The sequence below is a fragment of the Dipteris shenzhenensis genome, chromosome 6 (assembly GCF_047967505.1).
Source record: "Dipteris shenzhenensis isolate YYH24624 ecotype China chromosome 6, Dip_SZ_1.0, whole genome shotgun sequence".
NCBI classification, from domain to species: domain Eukaryota; kingdom Viridiplantae; phylum Streptophyta; class Polypodiopsida; order Gleicheniales; family Dipteridaceae; genus Dipteris; species Dipteris shenzhenensis.
Window position 1 is genome coordinate 1,955,429 of NC_141601.1, and position 27,226 is coordinate 1,982,654.

General features: G+C 46.9%; 1 protein-coding gene across 1 annotated transcript in view; it reads right to left on the reverse strand.

The window, feature by feature from the left end:
* LOC147900632 (dynein-1-alpha heavy chain, flagellar inner arm I1 complex-like) overlaps window positions 1-27,226 on the reverse strand; it is a 714,561-nt gene that overhangs the window by 408,098 nt on the left and 279,237 nt on the right. Inside the window, exons 22-23 of the mRNA XM_087375690.1 lie at window positions 15,211-15,306; window positions 15,010-15,097 (exon numbers count right to left, since the gene is read on the reverse strand). Coding sequence (XP_087231816.1) covers window positions 15,010-15,097; window positions 15,211-15,306 — 184 coding nt within the window. The remainder of the gene's footprint in view (window positions 1-15,009; window positions 15,098-15,210; window positions 15,307-27,226) is intronic.

Consider the following 27,226-nt stretch of genomic DNA (forward strand, 5'->3'; position numbering starts at 1 on the left):
CCTAGGGCAATCCCTGGCAAAGTGTCCAATGGTCCTACATATCCTGCACTGGTCCTGTCTGCCTGAAATCTCTACTCTCTTGCGAAAAAAGGAACCATCCGGGCGCTATATCATAACATGGTCCATCTTGAGGTTAGGATCCTTATAGAGGACCCTAACTCTAGGTACCCCATCAGCCTTGGTTGCCTCTGCTGCAGTCAATGGCAACCCAGGGAGGGGTGGGATCTCAGCAACCACGCCGAAATGCTCCCCAATAACAGAAAGAAGTCGATGGTAAACCTAGGGAAGCCCGTGAAATCTGATGAAGAGCGAAAAGATTTCCTTATCTGCCTCCACTGGGTCGAAACCAAGATCAAAGGCATCAAATAAGATCTTCCTGTGTCCCAAGTGTAAAAACTCAGCTTTGAGCACAGTGCTTGCAGCCTCTGGAGTGTCAAAAACAACCTGGAAAAAACCTCGTCCCAGAAGACGAACATCTAACAATCGTGGAGTGAGGTCTGGGGGGAGAGCCGCAATCATCCAATCTCTGGCTTGGGATCTGGAGGGGTGATACCCGAAGATGCATGCTAGCAACGTGGTAGAGCATTCAATCTCTACATCCTTCTTGAGCTGCTGCAACTCGTCTTTAGAAAAAGTAATAGTTTTCGCAGCCGGTGGAGGTGGAATAGGATTGGCTGACGGAATATCCATCGCCAATCGAGGTGAGGAGGCCGACTCTAACAATTTTGGGGGCTCCTTCCGCTCCAAAAAATGCTGCGGGAGAATGAGGAATGAAAAAGACGGGGGTAGGGGAGTGGAGAACAGGGATAGGAGGTGAGGAGGGAGCGGGGGTAGGGGGCGAGGAGGGGAGGGGAAGAGGGGAGTGGCTGAGAGGCTGAAGGGGAGGGGGCGGGCTGAGAGGGAGGGAGTGTGCAGGCTAGGGAGAGGAGAGGGAGAGGAAGGAGAGGCAGGGAGGGGGCGGGCTGAGAGGAGAGGGAGAGGAGGGAGAGGAGAGGGAGGGAGGGGGCGGTGGCGCAGGCTGAGAGGGAGAGGAGAGGGAGAGGAAGGAGAGGCAGGGAGGGGGTGGGCTGAGAGGCAGGGAGGGGGCGGGCTGAGAGGAAGGGAGGGGGTGGCGCAAGCTGAGAGGGAGAGGAGAGGGAGAGGAAGGAGAGGCAGGGAGGGGGCAGCGGGCTGAGAGGCAGGGAGGGGGCGGCGGCGAAGGCTGAGAGGGAGAGGAGAGGGAGCGGGCTGAAGGGAAGGGGGCGGACTGAGAGGGAAAGGAGGAGAAGGGAGGGAGGGGCTGAGGGAGGGGGAGGGGGATGGGCTAAGGGCAAGGGAGAGAGGGAGGGAGGGGCTGAGGGAGAGGGGGCAGCAAGGGAGCGGGGAGGAGCAGCATCTCTTGACGCTGCTGACCATCCAAATTCTCCCGAGACACCCCTTTGAATCCAAGTGAAACCAAAATCAGGCCCCCACTTGCTGCAGTAGAAAATAAATCAAAGGCTTCCTGAAAGATGATGAACAACATTGTCATCAGCCAGCTCACTATCCAAGATCTCCTGTCGGGGAAATCTCAGCCCAATAATGTCAGCCTAAGATCCAAAAAGATACTTATTGCTTAAGCCACAAACAAAAATAGAAAAGCGACAAGAGGGCATCCACGTCCAACTAATCTAGAAATCTGAAATCTCTCTCCCTTATACCCTCTAGTAAGCACCTAATTGCTGGCTAATTTGTACAAAGAAGAGACTCCTTTGATCCATGCATCTGAGAATAAAAAACATACAGATCCGGATGGTATTATGGACATAGCTACAGATTTCTATGCCTCCCTTCTCTCGGCAGATCCTAGTAGTGAGGCCCACTGATGATGCCAGGTAGGTCATATGGTAGTGTATTCCTAGGTTGGTGAAACCTGATATGAGGTTCTCTCTTGATGCACCTTTCACCAACATAGAGTTTAAGTATGCGCTTCTTACCCTTCACAAGGGGAAGTGCCCAGGTCTAGACGGACTTACACCCTCTTTTTTCCTGGGATATGATTGGGGATCACATTACCTCAGCCCTGTAGGTTTTTTGGGACTCCTGTGAGATGCTTGACTCACTTACAAAGGGTCTCATACATCTAATCCTAAAAGGAGGGTGCAGAAATTTAGTGTCACGGTGGAGACCTATCACTTTATTTGGCACTTGCTATAAAATATTGGCAAAAGCAATCAGCTTGTGTTTGCATCCCATACTTCCATATCTTATTCATGATATGCAGATGGGATTTGTTCATGGCAAAAGCATTTTTGATAATATATTCTCTTTTTGGGAAGCTTCTGAGTGGGCTAGCACAGTGGAAAAAAGATAGCCATTCTTCTCTTGGACTTTGAAAAAGCATATGACAGTGTAGATTGGGATTTCTTGGGGGAACAGGTACTTATAGGAGGGGTCAAGGGAGATACATTTCAGATTTCCAGATCAGTCCATCAAGGATGCCCTCTCGATCCCTTTCTTTTTCTTTTTGTGGTTGAGGTTATGAGTATTTTCTTAGATCTCGAGCTGAATTTCTTGGGCTCAGATTACCACTCAGGCAAGAAGAGGACCTCGTTGATTGCCAGCTAGCAGATGACACTGCTATTTTCTTGGAGGCCTCCCCTTAGACTCTCACCTCTTTCAGGATAGCCTTGGACTTGTATTGTATGGCAGCAGGTGCTCACATAAATTGGAACAAGTCTAATGGCTTTTGGATCAGTGATAATGACACTCCAGACTGGGGGCTGATTTGGGCTTCATTTGGACCTGGAGGGGTGTGTCAGTCAGGTACTTAGGATGCTAGGTCGGTTTGACTATCTCTTCTTCGCAAGGACAGAGATCTGAGACGGGCTGAGGTGAAAATCCATCTGGTGCTATCCATCCAATCTCCACCTGAGGAGGGTCTGCATGTCATAATACCCTGAATGAAGAAATGTTTCCAAGGCTCCTCCCCAGGCAAAAGGCCTCTAACCACAAACTTGCAAAGCAGGGCCTTGCATTGCAAATCAGGGTCTATGATGTTGAGACCCCCCTCCTGCGTGGGAAGGATCAAGGTCTCCCAAGCTACCCTGGCAATAGTGTCTATTGTGTCATCTAGCCCGCTCCATAAAAAATTTCTTATAGGCCTTATGAGTTGAGTGATGCAATCCCTGGAGCTACACCAACAAGAGCAAATATACCAAGCCGTGGCTAGCAGAATCTAGTTGACAACCACTACCCTGGATGCAAGGTCTAATCTGGCTGAACTCCTGAAAAAAAGTTTCCTCCTGATACTCTCCAACACCGGAGCTGCTATTCTAAAATCTTTGTCAAGCTTCAGAAGTACCCTTCGGAGAGTTACTCTCTCATTTCTTGAAGAGATTGACATGTAACCTATCATGTGGAATGATTGCATACTTGATGAGCATGGTAGGCAACTTGGTTTATCTCATTATATGCAGTGGTCTAGGTGGGAGGGAGGCCTTGCCGCTTCGGTCGGCTCTCGGAAATCCTTCAGAAGGCTTCCAGAAGATCGTCAACAATAGTTGGTCAGTCACCTCATAGGAAGTGGCGGGAGGATACTTCAAATAGATGCAACCTTACCCCATGATTGGGTGGTTACAGATGACAACAGACTTGTGACTTGCTCACTTTGGATAGGGGCTTTCTCCAGGATAGGCATTCCTCTTAAGGTCATTCCTTTCTTGGGGGCATAGGAGGATGCCTTGGTTTTTGATGTACAATCAAGTGGCAAGTTGTCTATTTCCTCATATCATATTCTTTTGGGCATGCCATTCCAGTCTATCAGGATCATAGGCTATGTGGAGCAGGGCAAGGGCTCTGCTTGTGGCATATAGATCCGAGCCCTTGTCTCTCTACTTCAGATTCATGGAGGTTGTGGCTCTATGGAGGAGTCCCCACAAAGTATCTTTAGTGGGAACCCGGAGAGTGGGAATGGATTGTTGCAGGGAACCAAGAGAGGAGTCTTCTTTTCTTTGGTTACACGGTCAGTAATGCCAGAAGGTTCCAAATTAGTTGTTGTAGAGGTTGGAGACCTTCCAGAGCCCCTCATTGGGAGGGCTATCAGGTTTCAGCTGACTTGCAGAGATGCTTTTGGAGAAGGCTCTGGAATCCCGAAGAAATAGAAAGATTACTTTATTTTTTTGGCTTTCTATACATGGAGGGATTGTAGTGAACAGGTGGAGATCCAGATTTGGGACAGATTCCACTTGTCCGAGGTGCTCGTCTACATGCGTCGATTCATCATTGCTTATGGGACTGCAGACATGCGAGAGCCATTTGGATAGGGGCTGCCAGGATTCTCAGCACTTTTCCCCCCTCTCATTTCTTCATGACATGGGGATCAGTGGCTTGGCTCTCTTTATCAGGTCCTCTGATTTTCTACGAGTGGCAAGATGCTTCCTGGGCCTTTCTATTCGATGACACCTAGCTGAGCCTTGCTCTCTGGGGGATGTGCCTATCTCCTGATATAGACCAGTGCATGATGATGTGGATTCTGCTTGGGAGATACTGGCTAGTATTACTGCTTGGCAGATCTGGAGGGCCAGATGCATAGAGGCCATTGATGGATCTTGAGTCCACCCTTCTCATACCTTGGCTAGTATTTGGGCTGATACCATTCACACTCGATGGCCAGCTGGGCGAGCGTGCAAGGGTCCTCCAGAGCAGCTTCTTGCCACTATACATAGCCTAATCTGAAGCCTCCCAAAATGAGAAGATATAATTAATAAAATTGCATCATGTGGGAAATTAATCCAACTAACGAGGGGCGCATGAAGAAAGCTCCCTGTCATGCTCTACACCTCCCCGCTACCTTCCTTCCCCTTGGCCTTCTAGATTCTTCCACCTCAACCCTTCACCTAGCTAGCTGCTGCCAAAATGCGCTGGGTTCAGCTGCCAGAAATCACAATGTCTGCTGTACAATTGTCTCATGTGGTCCATATAGTGCCGTGCAGCTGCATCATGGTCCATCCATACTGTGGGCATTACACAGGGCCATACAGTGCCGTATGCTGCTGACAGTTTCTTCCAAACTGTGGGCCATGAAAATTGCTTCCAGTTTTGCGCCATTTTGCTGCTGATGCCAAGGCAAGAAACCGTGCTGTATTGCAGCTATTTTACTTCAGACTTTGGGCCATACACTCACCTATACTAGTCCATACAACATCTGCCTGAAAATTCAACTAGTTCGCTGCTTGGAGCTGGAAGTGTTTCGAATGGTACCTACGCATTCCTTGTTCGTGAATCCTTAGATTTCCCCTTAAGCCAAAGGCATTTTCAGCTAGGTGATCTCAGCCTCTCAGCCACCTCTCAGCCCCTCCCCTCTCTACCCTCCAGCACCTCACAACCTTTAGCCCCTCCCTCTTACCAACCTCCATCTCCCCTCTCACTTTCAGCCCCTCCCTCTCAACTCTCAGCTTCCTCCTCCCTCAGCTCTGTCTCAGCCCCCTCCCCCCTCAGCCCTCCCTCTCATCCCTCATCCCCTTTCTTAGATTTCCTCTAGGACCTTCTGCTTCTCCTCTACCTCCACTCCAGCTGTACCGTCTCTTTCCTTCCTTTCCCAACGACAGTCATATTTTACAACGTTTGAATCAGATTTTCACCACAGATTAACGAATGGCAACCCACCCATTTAACCCTCATCCACTTCCACCGGTTCACGAGAACATGTACCTTTTCAAAAGACGAGCTGCTCAGTTGCAAAAGGACGTGGAGCGACTCCAGGCTCCAGGGTGACTATCGAGAGGCGTGCTCGTTTTTGCAAGGCTTGGCCTGTTGGAGTTTTCTACATCTTCACCCCGCGAGCGATTCGCTGGTTGTATAGTCCCCCCACTTGGCTGTTAGCCCCAATACCAGAGATCCCCTAGGCAGTGAGCTGGGTTTCTTTGGTACAGGCCGGTTCTTTCTTTCAGCCTTTTCCAGGTTTTCCATACTCAGCACCTTCGGGGCTGCTATCTTGTATGAAGTCTTTCAAGCATTAACCTCACCTAGTACTAGCGACATAATGATAAAAGTCGATGATGCTGGCAAGTACTGTGGCCACATGTGAAGGTGCGGCCACCCCCCCTACATGTGAGAAACCCAGATCTCCAAGATTGCCTCTCTGAGAGTATCATCTGTGTATAAGGCATCGAGGATCCTGATACTGGAAGATCGTCCTCTTAGATGGGACTCTGAGATGGACAAAACTACCAAAAAATGATCGGAGGTGGAAACACCAGGTGCAATGCAAACTGTCTCCCCTCTATCAAGAGCCCAGTCATCCACATAGAATCTATCAATCCGAGCATGGATAGGCATCTGCACCCTACGGTTCGACCACGAAAACAAGAGTGACTGAGACTAAATATGAATTTTGAAATGCATCATCTGACCAAACATCTCTGCCACTAGATCTAAACAAGAAGGCATCCCAAGCTGCTCTCTCAAGGGATTGAATACCACCTTATCTTCCCCCTTTCTTATGGGATGGTGCCTCAACCATGTTGAAGTCACCTCCAATAATCCAAGAATCTGCAATGTCAACCCATGAGAGCAACTCTCTCTAAAAAAGAACACGGTCCCCTCTGTTGTTCGGAGCGTATAGATTGAGGAAACCAACCTTACGTCCATCAACCATAAGCAAAATCCACTAGGCCCTAGAGGGGGTGATGATACCGTGTCCAATGATCAGATGGAGGATAGAGTCTGAAACTGATGTGCAAGTACCTCCTCTGGTTCCCAAGGCAGGAAGCCAAAACGTCCAGCAATCTCTGGCATCTAGTTTGTGTTCTTGTAGAAAAAGAATGTCTAAGGAGCCACCTGACACACCTAGATGAAGCTGATTCCTTATCAGCTGTCTGCGATGGCGATGAGGGATGCCGCCCAACCCCTGTATATTCCAAGTGGCTATCCTCATCGGCGGGAGGAAGCGGGTTGGAATACCTTACCCGACCTGGTGGCGGAAAAAGAACCCTCTACCGGAGCTGACCTCCTACCATATGCACGAGGTCCAAGGGGAGGAAAGTCCATTGGTGAGAGAGAGAAGGATCTCTCAAGGGGGAGGCCGATAACTAGCTCTCCGAAAGTGGAGGGTACAAAATCATCATCTGGGAGGTCAGAGAGGTCCTCAAGAGCGGAAAAGGAATTCCGCTGAGCCAGTCCTGGGGAAGGGGTCTGAAGGATTCCTACCAAAGTAGGGAAAGAATGTAAAACCCCTTTCCCTTTGTCAACAGAAGGAGGCACCTGTGCTGCGTCCTAATCAAGAAGTGCTACGGACAAGGTTCCAACAACCTGGGCTGCTGAAGGAGGCATAGCCTGATCCTATGGTGGAGCGGAAGAAGGCTCTTGAACAATAGGCTCCATGGTGGTAGCCTCCCGAGGCTCCTGAGGGGGTAGTCTTTAGAGCGGTGGAAGTAACCGCGACCGGAACCCACCAGGGGCCAAAGGTAGTGCGGTGTGCAAGAGGGACTCGGGCAGCCCTAGGAGGAGGGGGAGCCCGTGTCTGAGGCAGTGCCTGTGGAGCGCTAGGTCCTGCTCTTGATCTCTGTTGTAACCTAGTACGAGCTAGTTGCCTTTTTGGCCTCTTCTTCTTCTTTGGGCAATCTCTGGCAAAGTGCCCAAAGGATCTGCAAATCTTGCACTGGTCGTGACGACCTGCAACCTCAAATCTCTGGCGAGACAAAGACCCATCGGTGGGTCGCTGTAGCATGATGTGGTCATCTAAAATGTTAGGGTCCTCGACAAAGACCCTAACCCTGGGTACCCCATCCATCCTGACTGCCTTAACAGCTGACGAAGGCTGGCCAGGAAGAGGGGGGATCTCTGCTACCACACGAAACCTCTCGCCAATAACTGAAAGAAGGCGGTGATAAACTGAAGGTAGACCAGGGAACATGATGAAGACAGAAACTCTGTGCTTGTCCTCTTCAACTGGGTCAAAGCCCAGTTGAAAGGGAAACAAAAAAATCCTCCTGTAGCCTAGAAAGAAAAACCCAGTCTGTAGTAAGTCTCTCGTGACGTCCGGGGAATCTAGGCACACCTGAAAGAAACCTCGTCCCAACAAACGTACATCCTTAAGGTGGGGAGCTAGCTCCTAAGGAAGCGCCGCAAGCATCCAATCTCTAGCCTGTGATCTGGAGGGGAGCCATAGATGCATGCGAAGAGAGTTGTGGAACACTCATGCTCCAAATCCTTTTGCAACTACTACAGCTCGTCTTTTGAGAAAGTGATGGTTCTCGCGGCCGGTGTGTGCGGTAACGGATTGACTGAATGGGTACCGATTCGTCAACCGAGGTGGGAAAGGCCGACTCAAACACAAAGAAACTCCGTCCGCTTTCCTGAAGCCCAGGAGACCCCCAAAAAATAGGGGGTACACCTGATGAAGGGAGAGGGTAAAAGGAGGGAGGGAGAGAGAAGATTGAGCAAGGAGGGAGAATGAATGAGGGGGAGGAGTCGGAAAGGAGAAAGGGAGGGCAGCAAGAGGGAGAGGGGAAGGGAAGTGGGCAGAAGGAGGAGAGGAGGAGGGGAGAGGAGGGGAGGGTAGAGGAGAGAAGAAGAGGGGGGGGGGGAACAAAGAAACAGCGCGGGGGGGGGGGGGGGGGGAGGGGGGGGGCTGTGCAGGCAGCAGCGCGGGGGGGCAACAGCGTGGGGGGGAGGGGCTGCAGCAGTGCGCAGGGGAGGGGCTGGCAGGATCGCGGGGGTAGGGGCTGCAGCAGCGCAGGGGGTAGGGAAGGGGAGAGAGGGAGGGGAGGCGGGGGGAAGCAGCAGGTAGGGGGGAGGGGAGGGAGGAGGCAGCAAGGAGGGGAGGGAGGGGGCAGCAAGGAGGGGAGTAGGAAGGAGGAAGGGCAGCAGGAGGAGTGGGGAGCAGCAGCTGGTCCGTATTTGTGGAGAGAACCTTGAGTGTATTGAGTTCCGGATAGGTCTTGACAACCGTGTCCCCTAAGATATTCCTGTGAACCTTACACGGAAGACAAGGGCAAGGTCTCCTAGGGAATATTCTCAGCCAAGGTTGGGGAGGACTTCCTTGAAGATGGCTCTGCTGATGCACTTATAATAGCCTTTGTGATGGAGATGGTCTTCATTGGAGACTTGGCCTCTTGAACCATGCCACCTTAGTTTGTGACCTTGTCACTACCCCAATCACGTGTGGGCGGCCTACCTTCCCTGCCACTACTACCTTGACCATATTGGCTTGTGATGTTGGTTCCTCCCTGCCATTGGGGCAGTCTCTATTGTAGTGGTTATTGGGGAAGTCTCTGTTGTAGTGGTCATTCGAGCAAAGATTGCCATTGGGGCAGCCTCAACTGTAGTGGTCATCAGTATTGCATTGTTTGCAAGATGGTCCCCCAAACAGTTGTGTACAATCATCTAGGTATGGCCCTACTAACCACATCTATAGCACATGATTGGTCTGCAAAGATTGGGTCCCCCTTTGTCCAATCCTCCTCGACTCCCTTGAAAACCACCTCATCAACCGATTGCGTGGGTAGTATGGTCCATATCCACCTCTTGGGACAGACGGTTGGTACGGTGCATAATATGGCTGAGGATAAAAGTATGGGGCCCCAACCTGATTGGGTGCGGAGCTTGAAGCAAAGGGAGATGAGGAAGCAATGAAGGGGGAATAGTAGAAGGGATAAGTGGCTCTGATGCATTCACAAGGGCAGGGGGTACCGTTATCGGGCCCGAAATGCTCGGTGTGACTCTTTGGACCGCGGCAATTAGGGATTCTCTCTGGTAGAATCTTCCTTAACCCCTTAAGGTACCTATATTCGGAGGCATCATGTCCATGACTTTCACAAAAGGTACAAAACAAGGCAAAATTTGGTGACTTACGTTTAGAGATACATTCCAAGTGACCATGGCCAAAACCTTTGCGTTCGGTGCGCCAAAGACCAGTTATGACATGGATTTCAAAGGAGGAAGGTCCCCCTCCCCTTGTTCTTTCTTTAAGTCCTTCTCGGATTTCTTCCAACCCCTTTTTGAGATGGTTCCATTTTGATGATCCTTCCTCTCTTAAAGGCTTGGTGGGTGAAGGTTGTGGTGGTACAAAACTTCATTGACACCATTCTATTTTCGTGGCTTCTCTCAGGAAGTCTTGTAGGGAGGCATGCTCAGGAAGTTTGTCAACAAGTCTTATTAAAATGGAGGGATGCAATGCCTTCAAGAACCACCCCTTCATGAAAACATCATTAGGTGGGACTGACATCTTAGCAGCCTCATTCGAGTGTATATTTCAAACATGCTCTCTCCCAGCTTCATTGTGTCTGTGAACAACTTTATGTTTTAAAAGGATCTTCTATTAATGGTTGAAAGAAAACCACCTTACAAATCAGCAAAATCAAAGGTGCTGATTGAAGAAAAAAGAAGAAATAGAAGCCGCCTAGAAAGGGCCAACTTCGTTCCTGAGCTCCCAACATACTTCCTAGAGAGTCTCTAGAACATGGGCTAACAACCACAATGGCGGACTATACAACCAACGGATGCCTCTCTCCGTGAGAATATAAAATGAACCTGCAGGCCATGCCTTGCAGAAATGCACATGCCTTTCGACGATCACTCTAGATCTCGGAGTCCCACGCTCCAGATGGTAACTAGGGTGGACGCCACAGTAATATGATGGTCTCCCATCACCCAACTTTAACGAGTGACCCAGGTATGCCAAGCAGTGATACTAGCCACTGTCTCCCACACAATGCCCTGTACCAGAGATACCGGGCACGCTCATCGTCCGGGAGGAACTTCCTCGTGAATCTTGGTCACTGTCTGTCCATGAATCCGAAAGGATGGTGAGTTGGTGTCACTCGAGAACGTGTGCATCCCCTCCTTGGCCAAGCCACCATGCCCATGTGAAGTCCCTCTCCATGCGCTGGGTACTCGCCACTATCGTCAGAGCTGCTGAGACTTGACAGGAAATCGGGGTTGTGCGTAACAGACAAAATAACAGCTTGACAAGTTTGTCTTGTTGCGTCAGGTGCTGAAGTGAGCACCAATCCCATCAAAGTGGGTATTGATGAAGACACGGTTGCAAGAGAAAAAGGAATGTTATCTTGACCTTGATGAGCTCTTGATGAGTCTTTGTCCTTTGTGCCTTCCTCCTTCACCTGCTCTCCACTTTGTACTCCTTCCCCATCAGAGTCTTGACTTGGATATGACCACCATGGCTCATGTCAATGAGACCTTCGATAAAGTTACTAGCTCTGGCGACTGAATGGGTTTAGTTTGTTCTTGGCTTGAGGGTTTCCCAACTTGCATTGCACATAATGCTTCTTATATCATGTTTGGTCTACAGGAAGCCTTCTCTCCACTCTCCTCAAGTACCTTCTAGGTTCTCTCACGCACTCCCTCAAGGTTGTCAGAACTATTCGGCATAAGATATATCTCTCCCAAGACCCTAGTATACCACTTCATTCTTTGCTACTCAACACTAGCAGTATTCCACCATGATTGCCATAAACTATTTGAGGGGAGGTTCAAATTCTTCCTTAGACGTTACCAAAGGCTAGAGGCCAGTGGTGTTAGGTGCAAGGAGTGTGTGCTGTTGGCGACATTAGTGTCAATGCAATGCTAATAATGGTGACGTTGTACACTATGGTGTATTGGATTGCGAGGTGGCATCGTATGCTATGGTGTAGTTGACCGCGTACACATGGTGCAACTATGAACATGTGATGGAGTGGACTATGGTGCCAATGATTCTGCAAGTGGAGGACGGAACAAGAACCCTTGGAAAAAGAAGAAATGGAACAAATGAAAGGAAAACAACAATGCTCATGCTCGTAAGAATCATAATTAGATGTGCATGCTAGAGGAACAAAATGAATAGCAGTAGGATGACCAAGTCAGCCGAAGTATACAAGTCCACACCTCAGATGATACAAGAGCTCTCACCAAGAATCCCAATACACCATGTGAGCTTGTTTCATTGACCCACCAAGATACACACAGATTCACCTACCCCACTCGCTGAGGATCTCTCTTGGGCAGTTCCGGGTCTCTTCACACAGACTTCGCATCGAGAGCGGCAGAGCAGAGTGACTACCCAGGGAGCGGCGCATATGCACACTGTGTGACATACAGGAGGTTGAGACAGAGGAGCATTTCATCTTCAGGTGTCCTGTGTACTATGAGATCCGAGGACATTTCCACTGCCTCTTCACGGATAGTTATGGGATTTTAGCCCGTTTCCTCTCCTACCCAGACCAGCGGTGTTTGGCAGGTTTCATTCATGAGGTACTTAGACACCGCGAGAGGATACTCCGAGCACGGAGACAGGAGCAGACTTCTTCCTCGGTTGATCCCTCTTAGAGCTCTATCACAGAGTTCTTTCAGCTAGATCACATAGACCCCAACGAGACGAGGCCTCGACATGACCGTGACCCGGAGCCCGTGACCCAACAGCTCAGACAGAGGGTCGACACACAGATCACACTTGGAGACATCCCGTCCTTGTTTAGAGTCAGAGCCCGACCGCGGAGCCCGACCGACGGGGGTCACAGTAGCCCTGGTTAGACGTAGAGCTACGCCCATGAGACGTGCCAGGACCGCACCTCTGAGTGGCCGACAACACTCTATTGCCGACTTCATGCCTCCACTGCCTCATCCATCCTGATATCTTGCTGTTGCTGGGGATGATGATGATATTGATGATGATGCTGAGATTGATATATAGTCGACCATCGACATGACTATGTTGTACTTAGGACTTAGTACTGCCATTCTGCATTTTTGCATTTTTTGCATTTTGCATTTTGCATTTTGCATTGGTATGGATGCTCGTTTAGTAGCTCCACTACCACAACTCGTTGTATTAGGATTTTCACAGTCTCATAGACCCATCGGTCTTCTGAAGACTTTAATAAACTTTCTTTCTTTCTTTCTTTCTTTCTTTCTCTCGTCTGTCCTCGTATGAATGATGATCCCCTATCCTTTGCTTTTCCTTCATCTCGTTGTGCTCCTCCGTGGCGAGCCCCATTCATTGCTGCAAAATCCCCTCCCTTCCTCTCCATTGGTTATCCTCCTATCTCTCTTAGCCATTCCGTCGCTCCATCTCTTAATACCTTTGATGACTTTCTGACTCGCTAGCCTCTTTATGGTGGTTGGTGCGATGTAGCTACTCCATGTGCACCTGTTGGTGCGTGATTGATAGTGAACTAGACCAAGTGAGATGACGTCCTTCACATAACTAGTTCTTCTCCATGTGCATCACCATGTGCTCTGGTCGACCAAGTGGCCATGTTCAACATGTGCTCTGGTGGACCAAGTGAGCATGTTCGCTCGTCCACTAAGTGGCCCTTGGCACATCACCTCAATGCCATGTCAGTCTACCAATTGGATCACCTCACCCGATCTTGCTTGGTCACTTCTAGCCACTAACCTTGCACCATCAGTCTTGGGTTATCTTTGTACCACTGACCTTGTGCCATAGGTCTTGAGTGGTCTTTGTATATGTACAACAATGCCTCTCATGCATGGGATTCCTTTTGGATTCATATGGGAGGGAGAGCCAATAACACTTGTGTGCGTGTGTATGTATATGTAAGTGGTTTCACAAAAAAAGTTTGTATGTATATGTATATGTACATATTTTAATTAATTTATTTTTATTGCTTGGAGGGGGTATATGTGTGTGTGTGTGTGATATAGTTTCTCTTAGGGTACCCTACTTTGTTTAAGTTTTTCATGCACATTTTTAGCTGGTCAGGATTGTAGGTCATGTGGAGTAGTGTTTTTGGCTTCTAGCAAATAATTAGACCCCCATTTGAAGGACATCCCTCTGGGCTCCCAAAGGGTTTATATTTATGGGGGTGTCCTCATAAAATTCATTCCAGTGGGACCTCGGGGAGTGAGAGTGAGAGACCATGAGACAAGCCTCCCATTCTTCCGCTACACTATTCAATGCCAAGAGGTTTGAGCTTAGCATTAAGTAGATTTGCTCCCTCCCCTTTCTTCATGACTTGGGGCTTAGTGGCTTGGCTCTCTCTATTTGGGCCTCAGGTGTTTTATGAGATGCATAGCTCCTCTTGGGATTTTTTGGTTCAGCATCATTTGGTTGAGCTATGCTCTCTGGGTTGTTCCCTCGGACACATGTTGGGAGATCCTAGTGAGCTTTTCAGCTTGACATATCTGTAGATCTAGAAGCACAGAGGCACTTGAAGGTTCCCACGTCCATCCATCACATGCCAAGTCCCATATTTGGACAAAATCATGTACCTTGATGGTCAGTTGGTGAACTATGTAGGGGTCTTCCAGGGCTGCTTCTACTAGGAGTACAATCTTCCTCAAGGAGTGAAGAGGCTATCCCTTCTTCTCAGAGATCACTGTAGGTTTGAGGTGGCACTTTCAGCTTCAGCCCTAGATTTTTGCTAGCCTTTTTTGTTGAGTAGGTTTTGACCCTCTGAGTTTTTCCTCATGTTGTGCCTCTGTACTCTTCTTGCCTTGAGCATTTTGCTCTTTGGGTTTTTCCCATGCCTAATAGAAGTCTTCATCTAGAAGTCTTCATCATGATAGAGATAAAAATAAAAAATAATTGTAGAGCAGACGGGCTCTTAGAGACTTTTAGTCTTCAGCAAGCTGTCAGTTAGCTGTAAGTGATGATAGAGAAGGGAATTAAGGGCTGGAGAATAAAAAGAACCTTTGCATTCTTGCATATTATATTGCCAAGTTGCAAGACCATCTTCCTAATTCCCTGATCCAGGTGCTAGAGGTGAGGCAAGCAGGGGGGGGGGGGGGGGGGGGGCGGGGGGGCGCATAAGCAGGAAGAAGTGTGCATGTGTGGGGGAGCATGCAACATTCTGCAGGAAACCAATGTGCGAGGAAGAGCAAGGGTATCTTGCACAAAGAAGCCTTGTGAGGAAAAGGGATGGAAGGGAGTGCTGGAACCTTTGTGCAGAAAAAGAACCACATGAGGAGTTCCACAGAATGTTGAATTAATGTTTAATAAGAGCATTATCCAATGCAGGATTAAGAACTAACAAGGTGTACTTACAAACAACGCAGGTTAATAAAAGACCTTATGATAAGCTCTGATACCTGGCTCTTCGTTATCTCCGTAAACTTTTTTTTGGTGTCATGCAGTAAGATGCCCAAGTTTTTGGCCTCTTCTTCAAGAGCTAGCCATCTACATTAACAAGTAACACAGAGTCAGCATTCTTGTTGTATGATGAGCATAACTAAATTACTGAAATCAAATCTGGGATATTCCAAGACACAAGGGATATCACAAGTATGCACCTTTTTTTAATTTCATATGTTTGGGTAACATCTTCTGGCCTGTTTGGAATTCCATAGAGTTCACGAGTTCTACTTCGCTCTTCTAGGTCAGCATATCTGAAGAAAATTATATTATTGAAGCCAACTGAGATCATGAAAGAATATAACTTTTTGTTTCTTGCTCATTATCTGAAAAAGAATAGGTGAGGAAGAAAGACATCTTGAATTAAAACATAACACATATTATATTCATTTGCAACAACTCGTCTTTGGCCTAAGGGACAATTGTGTGAGAATATGAGTTTTCTTAGGTGCCCCATTTTACAACCTTTGCAAACTCATAAGACAATAAAATAAGAGTTATTTTGTCTAGCATCAAACATATCCCACACATGTGAAGAAGGCTAGTGTTTTAATTTTTGAAAATTCTCATACTCGTTACTTAATAGAAATTGGTGATCACCTTTTCACAAGAAAATAAAATTCCACTAAGTATGAACAAATTAAGTCTCGCTTTTACATTGCTATGTGCCATGTCTTGTGTGGACCAATTCTTGCACATCTTCTTGCATGTTCCGCTCCTTTTGCCTGCCATCTCAACCACGTTCTTTTCTCGCATGCAGGTGTTAGGGGTCACAACTCCCCTTGATAATTAATAGAAGATGATTGTGGGCCAAATGGTTGAACCATACGAAAAACGTGAGCATAATTCTAGCTAGGGGATAGTTTGGATGGGAGGAAAACAAGGAGGTCTGAAAAAGTCTTTTTTGGTCAACAATAAAAGTGGCAAGTGTTAAGCCTTGTATTAGTCATTTAATATCTTGCTTAAGTATACTTAGTATTTTTTTTGTAACACCATATCTTGTTTATATTTCAAAAATATATGGAGTGCACAGATCACCTCACACCTCTACCATCCCTACTAGATTGCATGTACCTTCCTATACCAAGCATTCTTCCTCCTTTTTCTTCCATTGCAAGCGTTTGGGGAAAGAGCTGCATATATCCTGTGAGAGAAGCCTCATTATAGTTTGCTAGCCTTTGCCATATAATGGTTTTGGCTTGAGGATGGTACCTAGACCTTAACTGCGATCACATTCCCTTGGGTTCATGGAAGATTTGGATCTATGGACGTGTCCCCATAAAATATTTGCAGCAGGATCCTAGAGAGTGGGAGCGGATTGATGCAAGGCACTGAGAGAGCCTCCCCTCATTTTGTCAGCATTCCAGGAAATTTCAGCTCAGTATTAGAGGTTAGAAGCCCACTAGAGCTCCTCAATCTGAAAATTCCTTAGAAATAGAGAAATCACTCTTTTTTGTTGGCTTTCTATCCATAGAGGGAGTGCAATGAGCTAGTGAAGGTCCATATTTGGGGTAGGATCTAGTTTTCCTTGTTGCCACTCTGTTGAGGAGCCTATTCAGCATTGTTTATGGCACTACATCCCAGGCTATGAAATAATCTACTGAGCACTTTTGTTCCTTCTTCCTTCTTCATGGCTTGGGGTGGCTTAGTGGCTTGGCTCTCTCTCTCTCTCTCTCTCTCTCTCTCTCTCTCTCTCTCTAGACGATCCAGGATGATGGCAGCATTTCGGAGGAGACTTACTCATGGAGATCTCGCCCCACCAGCCGCTCACCTCACCTTTGCCCAGATTTGTACTCTCATAGCAGGAGGCAGAGTCGATGGACAGGATTTCCAGTATTATTTTGGTTCTCAGACTCCGTGACACCTGGACTTGTATCTTTGCATTGACATATTGTGCTCATCCCCCCCATTTTGCACCCGGGGGCGGTTTCCTTGCATCTAGTTTACTCTGTATTTAGGCTCAGATTTGACATTATGTACTTTCACTTGCATTATATTGCGTAGCACTTAGATGATATTCGACGATGCCTCTTCTTTGGGGCACGTTGATTTTGTGCTATCTTGTATGCAGAGTTCTTGATGTCCCATGGGCCCATTTTGGCCTCTAGTGGACAATAATACACTTTCTTTCTTTCTTTCTTTCTATGGACCCTATGGAGCCGTCGAATTACAGGACCCTATGGAGCCGTCGAATTACAGGACCATCATGATCGGCCACGTTATGGCCAAGATCTTTGCATCAGTTTTGGAAAGCCGTATAAATGACCATGCCGAGACGACAGGACTCAGAGCCAGAGGGCAGGCTGGATTCCGTAGGGATCATTCGACACTTGACCACATCCTCACACTTAGGGCACTGGTGGAGGAGGCGAAGTCACGAAGGCAACGGCTTTATTGTTGCTTCGTGGACTTCAGGAAGGCATTTGACACAGTTCCGCGATTCAGATTGTTTCAGAGGATTCGCCAGATGGGCTTTAGTGGAGAGATACAGTGGGCTATCATGGCTTTGTATGAGAGGGTCACTGGTCGGGCTCGGACACGTGAGGGGCTCTCAGAGGAGGTATGCAGCACGATTGGGGTGAAGCAGGGCTGCCCGCTCTCTCCTACTCTCTTTGGATTATATATTGATGAGCTAGAGATGTTTGTACAGATGACAGGCGGTGTGGGCTCTACTCTCTCAGGATCCTCCATTCCTATCCTCCTGTATGCGGACGATGTGGTTCTCATTTCCTCTACTGCTCAGGGCCTCCAGGCACATATTGAGGCACTCCACAGGTTTTGCCAGGACAGGGGGTTGACCGTAAACCTTGGCAAGACCAAGGTTATGGTTTTCAACACCTCTGATCGTATTTACAGCACGGATGAGTTTTGCTTCACTTATGACGGACAGCCCATTGAGCTTGTTAGAGAGTACACTTATTTGGGGGCAGTTTTCAGGGGACCGGTCTTCACCATGACATATGCAGCACGAGATAGGATTAGTAAAGGGTATGCTTCGTTGGCTCATCTTGAGCGTCAGTGTTTTCAGTCCCACTTTCAGCATCCCGATACGAAATCCTTGCTTTTTGATACACTGGTGAGACCAGCTGCGATGTATGCAGCTCCTTTCTGGGCAGGGGACCTCGGCGCTGCAGATTGGAGACGAGTAGAGAGGTTACAGATCATCATGTTCTCTCGGCTCATTAGGGCCAAGGCTACAGTTCCGCACGAGATCATGCTAGCAGAGTTTGGAGCTACTCCCCTTGCATTGGATGCAGCATTTCAGTCGGTCATGTATCTGCACAGGGTCAGGGAGTTTGGAGACTCAGCAGCAGGCAGAGCTCGGTTGCCATGGTTAGCACTTGCATCTTCTATGGAGTTGGCACGATCAGGGACCCGATACTGCTGGTACTTCAGACTCACTAGGTGGCTCACATCCCTTGGACTAGACATGGATAGACTACCTCCGTTCCGATACAGCATAGATGCCCCTCATCTCGAGTTGACTCGCCACGAGCTTAGCCAGGTCACGAGAGCAGACTTGCTACAGCTTCATACGTATCGCACTTGGATTTATCCCACGCAGCTTCCGGTGAAGATGGCCACATATCGTGACCACTTCCTTCGGATCTCAGAGGATGGATTTGTCATCCCACCAGGCTATACAGGTATCCACATGTCCCACTCACTGAGGATTGCCCTCGGCCAGCTTAGAGTCTCTTCGCATCAGCTCGAGATAGAGGCTGGTAGGATGCGACGCATGGAGGATGGACGGCGACCAGGACGAGAGACCAGGATCTGCCCTTGTTGCACCATGGGAGAGGTGGAGTCAGAGGAGCACTTCATTTGCAGATGCCCGCTATACTATGAGATCAGAGGTAGATTCCACTGTCTCTTCACGGATGGCTTTGGACCTCTCTCACGAGTGATGGACTACGAGGATCAGCATTGCCTAGCCCTTTATGTCAGGGAGGCCACTATGCTTCGGCGAGACTACCTCAGAGAGCACAGACCGGAGCGTGATAGAGCCCAGCCTCATAGAGCTCAGGCACACGCCATACCAGAGGACAGAGACCAGGAGGAGCACGAGGACGGCAGAGCTCACACAGGACACATGCCTCCACCATGTGGATGTACATATGAGATGGTTTGTAGACGCCGCAGGATCTTGTTACATAGGGGACGTACTCGCCGCTTCATCTCCAGACGATCCAGGATGATGGCAGCATTTCGGAGGAGACTTACTCATGGAGATCTCGCCCCACCAGCCGCTCACCTCACCTTTGCCCAGATTTGTACTCTCATAGCAGGAGGCAGAGTCGATGGACAGGATTTCCAGTATTATTTTGGTTCTCAGACTCCGTGACACGTGGACTTGTATCTTTGCATTGGCATATTGTGCTCATCCCCCCATTTTGCACCCGGGGGCGGTTTCCTTGCATCTAGTTTACTCTGTATTTAGGCTCAGATTTGACATTATGTACTTCCACTTGCATTATATTGCGTAGCACTTAGATGATATTCGACGATGCCTCTTCTTTGGGGCACGTTGATTTTGTGCTATCTTGTATGCAGAGTTCTTGATGTCCCATGGGCCCATTTTGGCCTCTAGTGGACAATAATACACTTTCTTTCTTTCTTTCTTTCTCTCCCTCTCCCAGAGCTTTCTTTCTTTCTCTCCCAGGGCCTCAAGTGCTTTATGAGAGGCATGACTCTTCTTGGGATTTTTCCATTCAACGACATATATTTGATTCATTCTCTTTGGATGATGTTCCTAGCTCTACTTACAGACTTACACATGCCTCAGTGGAGACTTTTTGGGATATTTGGAGAGCCAAATGCACAAAAGCTTTTGGATGGATCCCAAATCCACCCTTCACACACATTGGCCAATATATGGATAGATATTGTACACACCTTTATGACGGCCATTTGGGTGAAATGCAAAGGTTTTTCAAGGCAGCTTCTGTTGGAATATGAAGCCAAAGTGAGTAAGAAATGAGTGTTCTAGGTGTCTAGGGGGTGTTTTATAGTCTAGTGAGTCCTAGACATGCCATGTGTCATATTGGGAGTTATCTCATATACACCATGGCTTTCTAGAGTCTAGTGTCACATTATATAGTGTTGTACTTGTCTTGCGTCTTTTCATATCAGTCAACATCAAGCTCTTTGGTACCATGTGAGTACTTGTCCATTGCTTTCATTTTCTTTCCATTTCATCTCCATTATGCTCGTTATCTTTTCTTTCCATTCCTAGTGTTAGCTTGCTTCTCTCCCTAATACTATGATCTTTCACGTGGTATCAAAGCCATGTTCCTAGCCCTGCTCTCTCTTTCCCTTTCCCTTCCAAGAGGTTGAGGTGAGGGAGGCCAATGAAGCTACTCTACCTCCTCCTACTTGGAAGGCTGCCCTCTTCTCTCCTTCCTTGAGCTCTCTTCTCCACGCCATGATCTGCCACCTCTCTTCTCCTTCCTTTAGCTACATCTTTCTGTGACCTGCGGACGATGTGATGGTTCTATCCGGATCTAGAAGTAGAATTACAGCTTTGTGTCTTCAGCAAAGTTGTAGAGAACTTTGAGTACTACAAATTTCGTTTTTACATCATTGCAATCCAAGTTTTTTGTGAGAAGTTACAGCCCTTGCAAGAAGTAACAAAATTTGTTTCTGCGCGCGGATTTTGTTTTGGAGCTCAATGATTTGACAACCCAAGCATGATGCAGCCAGCTCAACATGCAGATGTCCATCCTCTTCATCGTCGACCTTTGCTCCAGCCTGCCATTTGCTCCTTCTGCCCGACATTCTCTTGGAGCTACTGCCCGCAAGTTGGTGCCCGTATTCTGCTCGTCATTCTCTTGGAGCTGCGGTCCTTCTACTTCTGTCTGCCATGAAGAAATTCCAGACTTGCTCGAGCTCATGAAGAACTTATCAAGGTGATCTTTCCATAGTTACACTTGCATTTCTACTATTTTCCATCCATGAAGACGAAGAAGAAGATGATGCTTTGACATTGACTCATGCTCTTACTGCCGACATCAGAGATCTCTCTCTCTATTCAGAGGTCTATGTACCTGATGATCAGGACTTTTGTTTCTGATCTATTTTTATTATTCCTACAACTTGATGTATTTTGGGGCCCTCTGCCTTGGGTAGTCCCCCTAAAATGATATGTATTGGGTGTTTGGTTTTCATTGAGTCTAAAGGTCATCTGCCTTGGATAGTCCTCCTAAAAGGATGTATTGGTTTTCCTATTTTGGTGTGTTGCTTCCTAACATGTCATGTTATGAAGCCAAGGGGGGATGTACTGTGGGAGCCATATGTATTGGCTTTGATAGTTCTCGTTATTAGGCCTGGCCGAGGCCTGACCGAGTTTCAAGATGTTGGTGTATTCCTAGACCTATGAGCTGGTCATGTAGCCATGCTATAACGTGAGCCTTTGAGCATGTTGAGTCTCAAGCCATGAGAGTGCTTGGATCAACCTCTAAACACGCTCAGACTTTAGCCTCTGAATTACATAGGGTGCACACTTTGATGACTGTCATTCTCATGTTCTGTTCTTGGTTCCCTTCCAGTAGTCTCTCACCTTACCTTCATGGGGGGGTGTTGGAATATGAAGCCAAAGTGAGTAAAAAATGAGTGTTCTAGGTGTCTAGGGGGTGTTTTATAGTCTAGTGAGTCCTAGACATGCCACGTGTCATATTGGGAGCTATCCCATATACACTATGGCTTTCTAGAGTCTAGTGTCACACTATATAGTGTTGTACTTGTGTTGAGTCTTTTCATATCAGTCAACATCAAGCTCTTTGGTATCATGTGAGTACTTGTCCATTGCTTTCATTTTCTTTCCATTTCATTTCCATTATGCTTGTTATCTTTCCTTTCCATTCCTAGTGTTAGCTTGCTTCTCTCCCTACCACTATGATCTTTCAGCTTCTGCCCAAAGGATTATTTTTCTTAGGGAGTGAAGTGGCTCCCCATTTTCTTTGTAGGGTTGAGGTGGCACTTTCAGTCTCAAACATATATTTTTTCTAGCTCTCTTGGATGAGCACATTATTTGCTCTCTTAGGGTGTTTGGTTTCTTCTTCTTCTTTTTTTAAATAGAAAAAGACTTCTATGAAGTATGAAAAAATCCCACAAGAGCTAGCTCGGAGCAGAGATACCTCATGCATCGCACAAGTCTGAAAGGGGAGAAGGAAACTTCATCCAGAGAGCAATACTCAACTGCGTGTTGTCGAACGGAGATAGCCCAAGAAGAGTCATTTCTCTCAAAGAAGACCTGAGGCCCCGAAAGAGAAAGCCAAGCCACTGAACCCCAGGTCATATAGAACCTAGAAGGAGAAAATGCACTGAAGATCCCAGCAATCCCCTTCCAAATAACCTTTGCCTATTTGCAATCCCATAAGCTATGATAAATCGACTCCTCAGCAGACTTGCTAGCGAGGACAGGCAGAGTTTGCCGTGAACTTGGACCTCCACAGGTTCATTGCAATGCCTCCATGAATAGACAGCCAAAAGAAAAGAGTGATTTTCTATTTCCGAGGGATTTCCAGAGTCTCTCCAAAAAACTCTCTGCAAGTCAGCAGTGATAAGAAAGTTCTCCCAATAAGGGGCTCCAGAGGGCCTCCAGTCTCTAGAATTAATTTGAAACTTCCTAGTATTACTTATAATATAACAAACTCTTCTCTTGGTGCCTTGCATGAATCCACTTCCACTCTCCAAGATCCCACTGCAAAAACTTGATGGGGACCCAAGAGAGTAAGAGTGGGTTCGGATCTAGGTGCCACTCTAAATCCTTACCTTGCTCCACATACCCTATGATCTTGACAGGATAAAAAGGAATGCCGAAAAGAATATCATCTAAACATTTGGACAGCCTGCCATATAACTGAACAACAAAGACCATGGCATCCTCATGTGCTCCTCAAAAGGTTATGACCCAAAGTGGAGTGCCTGTCCTTGAGAAATCCCCCATCCAAGTAGGAAAAAAACATGCATATCCTTAGGTATGGCTGCATCAATCTGCTGCACTTTCTCTGAAGTGGCTTACCATTTTCTGTTTATGATTCTCTCGAAGCTTTTTGAAAGCTTTCCAAGATCCTACATAGGAGATAGGGCCTCTCTCCCATCCAGACCACTGCATATAATGGGACTGGCCAAGTGGTATGCCATTAGCAACTATAAGAGGAGGAAGGAGATCTAGGGTGGGATGAGTTTAAAATCCACCTAGTGCTCTCCACCCAGTCTCCACTTTTAGAAGGGGTACATGACTGTCTGCATTGAATAAAGAAGTCACAAGGGTCTTGCCCAAGCATAAGTCCCTCACCAGAAACTTGCAAAGTAAGGCCTTGCACTACAAGTTTGGGTCTATGATATTGAGACCCCCTTCCTGTGTGGGAAGGATCAAGGTCTCCCAAGACACCTTGGCTATCGAGTCTATGGTGCCATCTAGGCCATTCTACAAAAAGTTCCTTATAGGCCTCTTGAGTTGAGAAATACAATCCTAGAGTTGCACCAGCAAGAGCAAGCATACCCTCACCTTTGGAAGGTGTAGTCGAATCTGCTGCAAGAAGGAAGGCATACAAATCAGTAGCCATAAGCAAGACGGCATTCCATTCACAAGGCAGGGGATCAAGTAATTTCCATTCACAAGGCAGGGGATCAAGTAATTATCAGACCATGATGGTGAGTCATATGATTGCCAGATTTATGCATGCTGAGAGAGCATGCATGCAAACGATTGGGCCAAGAAGTTTCAAAAACGACCACTGCGCACTAATAAGAGCGGAGGTAGGTGAAAGACGTTGGGACGGAGGCCCAACTTTCCAACATGTAAGATAAGTAGGAGATTAGGCATTAGACTCACAAGTACCCACCCCATTCAAAATACCATCATTGCCACATCTCGACGACAAGCTGCATCACAACGCCCATGAGTACACCCTACAAAGAGGAGTTGAGAACACCAGTGACTGTTGGGTGCAAGAAGCAATGGAACGGGATTGGGTGCAGGAAGCAATGGAACGGGATTGGAGTGCGGGAAGCAAACAACAAGTTGGAGCAAAACGTAGTAATGCTCAAAATGGATAAGGAGAAAATACAAAGGGGTGGCCTATATGGCCCCCAAGTCAACCATATGGTTGCCCAATGAAGTCAACTCTATGAGTTGACCTGACCTACAAGGCACATACCAAGGCTAAGTGCTAACAAACCCCCCTCCATGGTATGGCTGAAGTATCCTAGAAACATCGTAGGAATACTTGGAAACTACATCATGGTTGCACATATCCATCCCAGAGGGATATAGCAACCTATGATATGTAGAGAGTGATCCCTCACGTAAGGGGCCAAGTGTAAAGCATGTCGAAATGCCTTTGTAACATCTTGCCTAGTTGTTGTCTGTAAATGCATGCAAAATAAGTGGGGGCTCTAAACCACATAGTAAACCCAAATGCTGTGTTGCCTTCAAGTATCTAAGGACCCGCTTCACTGCTTGCCAATGCTGCGTACTAGGCTTGTGCATGTACTAACTCAACTGGGAAATGGCATAGTGAAGATCAGGTCGGGTATGACAAAGGTATATGAGGTAGCCAATAGCTTGTTGATAAAGGGATGCATCAAATGGCGGACTTCCATCCTCGGAGGAGAAACGAAAGAAATTGGCTTGCAATCCTCAATCTGGAAGCGATCAAGGAGCTGTCCAATGTTAAAGATCAAATCCTCTTTTGTGTCTTCAACAACTTCAACTTCTAAGGTGGAGGTAATGGGCACTCCTCAGGTACCAAAGTCCTCTGAGTTAGATCATAATATCTCCCAATTGATGGCAGAGTTTGCTGATTTGAAATTGCATTTGGTTAATGCACGACAACCTAGAGCACCAAAGAGTGAAGATAGGCCTCGAGATAAGAGTGGGGTCACTTGCTATGAATGTATTGAAAAAGGTCACTATTGCCCCGAGTGTCCTAGATTGAGAAAGAAAGAAGAAAAACAAGTATCCTTGTTAGACGCTTCTTTAGGGGATGAGGAAAGAGAGGTAATGATGGCTAAATGGGGGCATGGTAAAGCAAAAGAAGAAGAAGAAAGCAAGGAAGAAGTAGATGAGAAACATCAGGAAGAGGAACACTGTAGTAAGAAAAAGAAGGCATCTAGAAGGAGAATTAGCCAGTCAAACTTTCCTTTAGGACAAGGCATTGGAAGCTATGACTTGTTGTCTGACCTTAAAGAAAGGGAAGCTCATATCACCTTTGGTCAAATACTTTTGCTTTGTCTCCAAAACTACGGAAGGAATGGGGAAAGCTAGCAAGCACAAGAGTGTCAAAGAAGAAAAAGAAAAAAAGTGCCATTCTTGTTGTTCAAAACGTAGATATAGATGTTGGTGATGATGTACCTGTGGTTGATGTGATCATTGATGGTTAAGTGATTTCTAATGTGTACATTGATGGAGGTGCATCGATTAACGTCATGAGTGAGAAGACCATGATAGACGCTGATTTAAAATACTCTAGTACTACCTCTCCTTATCGCATCAAATTGGCTCTGACAACACTAGAGTTAAGACCTTGGGAGTTGTGAAGAATCTAGAAGTGGATGTATGTGGAATTTCTATGCCGACTACTTTTCAGGTGATCCCTACCAAGCCAGATGCACATGCCTATCCATTGATTTTGGGAAGGCCTTGGCTACGCAAGGTGAAGGCTATTCAAAAGTGGGATACTCGAGGATTTATTTTGCAAGGAAATGATAAGAAGGTGCACTACAACATCAGATGTCGCAAAAGGGAAGTTGTCAAGGAGGAGTCTTCAACATCAGAGAGTTTGAACTCTGACTTAATCGATGAAGAAGAAGAGACAGGGTGTAGCTCCGAGGAGTCTAGCTCAGAGGGTGAGGTGGAAGGAGTGGCCTTTGGTCTTTGTCTTGGTGCTGATCGGGATGAGTCAGGAGGGAACAAGATGGTAGTACAAGAAGATCCTGTAGAGACACTTCATGTGGAGGATGTGGAGCACACTAAACGACGCCAACGCAATGAAGAGCTTCTTGGTGATTCTCTATCATAGGTAGTGAGAAGCTCCAATACTTGGATATGTTAGATGATTTTCCATGTCTCTTTGCAACAAGCTATTCACAGGTTCGACCAATCTCTCTTGTGGAGCACAAGATTGAGTTGAAGCTGGAAAGCAAGCCAGTTGTGCAACGCTTAAGGCGATTGGGGATGATCCAAGCTGAGGCACTAAAGAAAGAGGTAACACAACTACTTGAGGCGGGATTCATCTTTCTTGTTGATGATTCAGAATGGATATCTCCTATAGTTGTTGTCACACCAAAGAAAGGAAATAAGTGGTGGATTTGTGTAGACTTTCATCCTTTGAATGCATGCACTAAGAGGGATCATTTTCCCTTGCCATTCCAAGATGAAATACTAGACGAAGTAGCAGGGCATGAGATGTATTATGTATGTGATGGGTATTCTAGGTACTTTCAAATTCATATTCGGGAGGAAGATCAAAAGAAAACATCATTTGTCACACCTTGGGGAGTTTTTGTTTACAGAGTGATGCCTTTTGGGTTGACCAATGCACCAGCTACATTTCAAAGGTTCATGAGTCAAGTGCTCAAGCCTTACTTGGGAAAGTTTATAAGGGTGTTTTTGGATGATTTTTGCATTTATTTTCTGCGCATGGATCACATGGAGAAGTTAAAGATGGCCTTAGCTAAGATAGATGAAGCAAAAGGGTGTCTAAATCCTAGCAAGTGTCATTTGGCTTAAACAAAAGTAGTCTTGTTGGGGCATATTGTGTCTGAAGAAGGCTTGCAAATGGATCCTGACAAGGTTCAAGCAATCATGGCATTGCCATGTCCTGAGAGTGTCACTAGTGTTCACAGAATTCTAGGAAAAAGCAAGTATTATCAATGCTTTTGTGATGATTTCATAGAGATAGTGCATCCCATGAACTTGTTCACAAGAAAAGGAGTTTCTTTCCAATGGGGTGTGGAGCAACAAGAGTCTTTTCACAACAACTTAAGGAGGCCATGAGTAAGGGCCCAATATTGAAGCCCCCTGATTGGTCTCAAGACTTTTACGTAAATCCAAGTGTATCTTTGCATTCAGTTGGTGCTATATTGCTACAAAAAGGAGAGGCAGGTAGAATGCAACCCATCTATTATGCTAGCCGACAGCTTACAGAGGTGGAAACAAGGTATGAA